A 5,566-nucleotide genomic window follows, 5' to 3' on the forward strand; every position below is an offset into this window, starting at 1 on the left:
TAATTCTGCAGGAATGCTGCAACCTGAAGGCAGTGGGGAGTGATGTCCTTATATTATTCTAACTGACCTGCTATTTCTCTGCCACTGCCACAGGGGTGAACTATGTCTTTGGCATGTCTATATCCCTGGTTCCTAGCATGGTGCCTGGTGCAGAGCAGGTTCTTGATTAAGTGTGTGCAGAGTAAATGAAAATACAAAGTAGAGAAAAATTCTTGTTGAAATGGGCACACTAGTAGTCATGCTGGCTGAGGTAGGCATATGTGAGTGTGTGTGTACAAAATGGGGTGCTGTATTGGGACTATTTATAATGAGGATGTAGGGTGTGTAAAGGGTTAAGACATCCTTATTTTAAAGAATTTCAAAAGATTTTTTGACAGTTATTGTGGTAGTTAAGGTTGTTTGTCAACTTGGCTGGGCCTGGTTGAGTGGCTAGGCAGCTGGCGGTAGTTATCCCCCATGATGAGACTGGCAATCAACTCCATGGTGGGATCTACCACAAGCAGCTGAATAGCTGCTTTGGGTATGTGGTCTGCTTCCCATATATAAGAAACAGCTTTAGGAATGGTCTCTAGCTTATGGCATGCTTGAACCCTGCACGTAGCCTTGTGGTTGTTCAGCAGCATGACATGCTCTGCCGACCTTGGGACTTTCAATGGACTTGAATTAATGGCCTGCCATGTGGTTTGGTAACATCAGGACTGTGTCATTTTACTTGTCAACCTTGGGCTTGTCAGCCTTAGCAGCCAGCAGCTGTTTGAGTGAAGAAAACCCTCTAGCTTCAGTGGGCCGAGAGCAGGAGGCAAAACTGAAGCCCAAGGTTGAGGGGCTTTCACCCAGCCCCTAGAGCCTGGCACTTTGAGCTTGGACTTAAAGCCTCCAAACTGTAATAGAATAAACTCCTGTTTGTTAAAGCCATCCCATTTGTGGTATATTTGTCAGAGCAACACTAGGTAACCACAACAGTTATTTGCAGAATCTTGCTGGTAGTATGAAAACAACCCCCTGTGCATGCCCCACCCGGCCTCACGTGGCCACTTCTTTCTCCCAACTTGTAGAGCTGGCTCTCCGCACCATATAAAACTCCCTGGAGCTCAGGCATGAGCCGGCAGGGCGGCTTGTCCTGACACTGTTGTGTAGCAGAGTTTCCAGAGGAAGCCTCACCCAGCCTCTGCACTGAGGGCTTCTGTGCACATTTTTGCAGCTGTGGGCTCATGATGCCAGCTGTGCAGCTGCTGCTCCTGGCCTGCCTAGCGTGGGGTGTAGGGACCAGGGCAGCCCAGCTCCGGAAGGCCAACGACCAGAGAGGCCGATGCCAGTATATCTTCAGTGTGGCTAGCCCCAATGAGTCCAGCTGCCCTGAGCCAGGCAAGGCCATGTCAGCCATCCAGGACCTCCAGAGAGATAGCAGCGCCCAGCATGCAGACTTGGAGGCAGTCAAGGCCCGGCTTAACTCCCTGGAAAGACTGCTCCAGCAGCTGACCAGGGATCAGCCTGCCCAACCACAGGACATGGGAGAAGGGATGCAGAGGGAGCTGGGCACCCTGAGGAGGGAGCGAGACCAGCTGGAAACCCAGACCAGGGAGCTGGAGACGGCCTATAGCAACCTCCTCCACGACAGGTCTGCTCTAGAGGAAGAGAAGAGGAAACTGAGGGAGGAGAATGAGGACCTGGCCAGGAGGCTGGAAAGCAGCAGTGAAGAGGTAGCAAGGCTGAGAAGGAGCCAGTGTCCCCAGGCCCGAGACACCTCTCAGGACACACCACGAGACTCCAGGGAAGGTAGGAAAGTGAGGTGGAGGGGCCCCACATTCAGCAGGTGATATGGCTTGTGACAACCTGGTACAGAGGTTATAGACTGCCCTTCTTGCCCTCTCTCCTCTCCCAGAAACTCTAGCAAAAGGCAGAGGAATTAAGGAAGACAAAGCAATTACTTTTAGGTATTATTAGTAATTTGGCTTCTGGTAGTTTTCTTTCAGTCAGTGGTTCCAAGTTCTTGTTATTGTCTATGACAAATGTTTCACAGTTCATAGCAAAATGAGAAATGTAAGGACCAGGTAAGATGTGTATGTACGGAATATGATTGGTACAAAGTGGCCAACTGTCTGTTTTGAAAGCTATCCTTTTTTTTTTAAATATTTTTTCAGACATGTTACTCCTACCTCTTGGTGTTAAAATGACCTCTATTTATGAAATGACAGTAGATTCATGAAATAATAGGGGGTAATTTGTTGTGGGTTTTTGTTTTGTTTTGTTTTCAATGTCCTTCTTTGGTGAAGTAAAGAGATGGCAACATCAGTTCCCTCAATATGTTGTTTTGGAAAATTTCCTACTCTTTTGTCCAATCTAAGAATGTCTGCTTTAAGTCACCAGACACAGTCCTGGGGTAGCTTTTTCTAACTGAGATGCTCGTCTGTTCATCCTGATCCCTGCTTCCTGAAAAGGTGAGTCTGTGAGTGTATGTGGAGGTGGGTGCGTGGGTGGGGTGGAAGAGGGGGGAATGCTGCTCCCCTTAGTTAGGAAAGCAGTATAGGCAGTCCTCAGGTTACAAATGAGATCACTTCCTAAATTGATCTTTTAGTTTAATTTGTAGGTCAGTTGGAATCAGCATATGGTTCTTAATTAGCCCTACTTAGGAGTTCTGGTGGTAGTGCCTAAGGCATTTGACTGCTAACCAGAAGGCTGGCAGTTCAAACCTACCAGCCACTCCTCGGAAGAAAGGTTGGGCAATCTACTTCCATAGAGATACCACCTCAAAAACCCAAGGAGGGGTCACAATGAGTTGGAAACCACTCAATGGCAGTGAGTTTTTTTTTTGTTGTTGTTGTTGTTTTTTTAGTGCAAGAAAAGGCTCAAATCCTCTTCAAAGATTTAGAAGCTGCACATGTAGCAAGTGAAGGTGATGGTGATGAAGAATTTGTTTGGAGTAGGGGTGGGTTTGATCATTACAAAATGAGGGCAAATTTACATAACATTGAAGTAGGAGTTGTCCCATAAGTCAAACTTTAGTAACCTGAGGACTTACTGTATTTCACATGTTTTTGTGAAAGTTGTCCTCCCAAATATTCACTGTTTCAAAACTTTTCTAATTATAAAGAAACAAGCAGGCAAATCCAGATTGTACAACAGCCAATTAGTTCATACTCTTCAAAGATATCAATCTCAAGAAAGAACAGAAAAGAAAAGAGAAAAGTCTGGTCCAGAATAAAGGAGACTGAAGAGATCTGTGTGGAGCCCTGGTAGCACAGTGGTTAAGCGCTCGGCTGCTAACCGAAAAGTTGGCAGTTTGAACCTATCTAGCAGCTTCAGGAGGGAAAGACTTGGCAGTCTACTTCTGCAAAGATTACAGCCTAGAAAAGTCTATGGGACTGTTCTGTTCTGTCCTATAGGGTTTTTATGAGTCAGAATCGACTCAACAGAAGCTAACAACAACAAAGAGATCTGGTGATCAAATGCAGTTCATGATCCTTGATTGGCTCCTGCATAGGAGGGTAGGTTACAAGGGACAGACTTGGGATAATTGGGGAAATTAGGATATAGACTACTTATTAGATTGTGTTGTTATATTAATGTTCAATTTCTTGGGTGAGATATGGTGTTTCAGTTATGTAGAAGAATATAGTGCCTAAGGCATTTGACTGCTAACCAGAGGGCTGGCGATTCAAACCCACTAGCCATTCCTTGGAAGGAAGGTTGGACAATCTACTTCTGTAGTGATACTGCCTTGGAAACCCAAGGAAGGGTCGCTATGAGTCAGATTCAACTCAATGGCAGTGAGTTTGGGTTTTTTTTTGGAAGTTATATAAGCTCAAATACTTAGGAGTGAGGAGTCATGATGTCTGCAATTCACTTTCAAATGGTTCAGCAAAGACTGTAAATGTAGAGTGAGTGAGAGAAAGAAAGGTGAAGTGAGTGCAGAAAAACATTAAAATTGTTTAATCTAAGTGGATGGTACCAAAAAAAACAAACAAATAACCAGTTGCTGTCAAGTTGTCATGGCAACCCCATGTTTCAGAGTACAACTGTGCTCCCTAGGGTTTTCAAGGCTGTGACTATCCTTTCAACTTTCCGTTGTTGTTGTTGTTATGTGCCATCGAGTCGGTCGTGACTCATAGAGACCCCTCCTTGGGTTTCCAAGGCAGTATCACTATGGAAGTAGATTGCCCAACCTTCCTTCTGAGGAGTGGCTGGTGGATTTGAACCTCCAGCCTTCTGGTTAGCAGTCAAGTGCCTTATGCTATGCTACCAGAGCTCCCCAACTTTCCTATAGTTTTGAAAATTTTCAAAATAAAATGGAAAAATATTAAGAAAAAAATATTTCTACATGAAAGACAAGATCTACATAGATATGAAGTTGGAACACCTAAGAGTTAATTCCTGGGTGTAACCTTGGGAAAGTTGTTTAACTCTCTGCACCATAGTTTCTTATATATAAAATGGCAATGAAAATGTCTGCTGTGAATAATATTCTTTGTGAGGTCAAACAAAGTGACTTTATAAAGTGTAAAGGATTTTTTAATCCTATACTACTACAATACTACTACAGTTGGAGGAGATCTAATTCTGAATTTTGCAAATAAGGAAAGTGATGTCCAAAGATGCTAAGAGATGCAAGGACACAGTTGGTTAGTGATAGAACTTAAACTTGAGCCTTTGAGATCAAATGAAAAAAATTATTATGAGGTTTTAATTATTTCAGACAGATTCTCAACTAAAATCTGTGATTGTATGTATGTGTGTGGGGAATATATGTGTGTGTTTATGTGTGGGGTGTGTGTATGTGTGGTGTGTGTGAATGTGTGTCATGTGTGATGTGTCATGTGTCTGTGTGTGTGTAAAACAGAGGCAATGTTTTCTTTTTTATTGTCTGTGGTCATTAAGTCTTTGGGGATTTACTGACATGTTCTCTAATTTTGTATTTCTTTTTGTCTTCTCCAGCTGCTCTACTTTTAAAATAAGGGCAACATCTTGTTATAATGAACTCTAAACTTGGAAGTTCTTTTTATATAGTGAAATTTTCATGAGCTGGAAATGACATTAGTACAAGAATGTAACTGGAATGGGACCTAGAAGCATCTTGTGCCACTAGCTCATTTTTGCAGATGTGGAAACAAAGGCCCAGAAGGTTTATTGAACTTACCCATGGCCATCTAGCCAGTTAGCAGCGGAGCCAAGACTAGAATTCAGGCTTCTCCAATTGAGGTTTAATGACTTTCCAGGACCGCTAGAGGGCATCTCTAGTTTAGAGAACCTAAAGATGAAAGACAGAAAAGTACTTTTAAACATTAGGGAAAGAAATGCTTGGAACAAAAGGCCTCCTTCAAGTCCTAGATTTAGAGTCAAGTGGCATTTTGGGGAGCTGAAATTTAAATGTGGGTGTACTTTTATGTAGGTTTAGCAGTAACAGGTGTGGAAGGTGAGGGTTTGGTGAGGCTGAATGAACAAAGGAAGGGCTGAGAAGGTGGACTTTTTCTTACCCTATAGTAATTCAAATCGTCACCACCACTTTCTTTATTGTGTAATGGTTATACAGAAAAAAATTCTTTAGAATCATAGAAATTATATATATATA

The 5,566-nt window shown here is 43.1% G+C and overlaps 1 protein-coding gene across 1 annotated transcript in view; it reads left to right on the forward strand.

Moving 5' to 3' along the window:
* The first annotated feature begins 1,187 nt into the window (after positions 1 to 1,187).
* Positions 1,188 to 5,566, forward strand: part of MYOC (myocilin) — a 21,814-nt gene continuing 17,435 nt past the window's right edge. The window contains exon 1 of the mRNA XM_007947125.2: positions 1,188 to 1,776. Coding sequence (XP_007945316.1) covers positions 1,212 to 1,776 — 565 coding nt within the window. The 5' untranslated portion in view covers positions 1,188 to 1,211. The remainder of the gene's footprint in view (positions 1,777 to 5,566) is intronic.

The sequence above is a fragment of the Orycteropus afer genome, unplaced genomic scaffold (genome assembly GCF_000298275.1).
Source record: "Orycteropus afer afer isolate SDZICR_OR568_19922 unplaced genomic scaffold, OryAfe1.0 scaffold00175, whole genome shotgun sequence".
In the NCBI taxonomy this organism is placed as follows: domain Eukaryota; kingdom Metazoa; phylum Chordata; class Mammalia; order Tubulidentata; family Orycteropodidae; genus Orycteropus; species Orycteropus afer.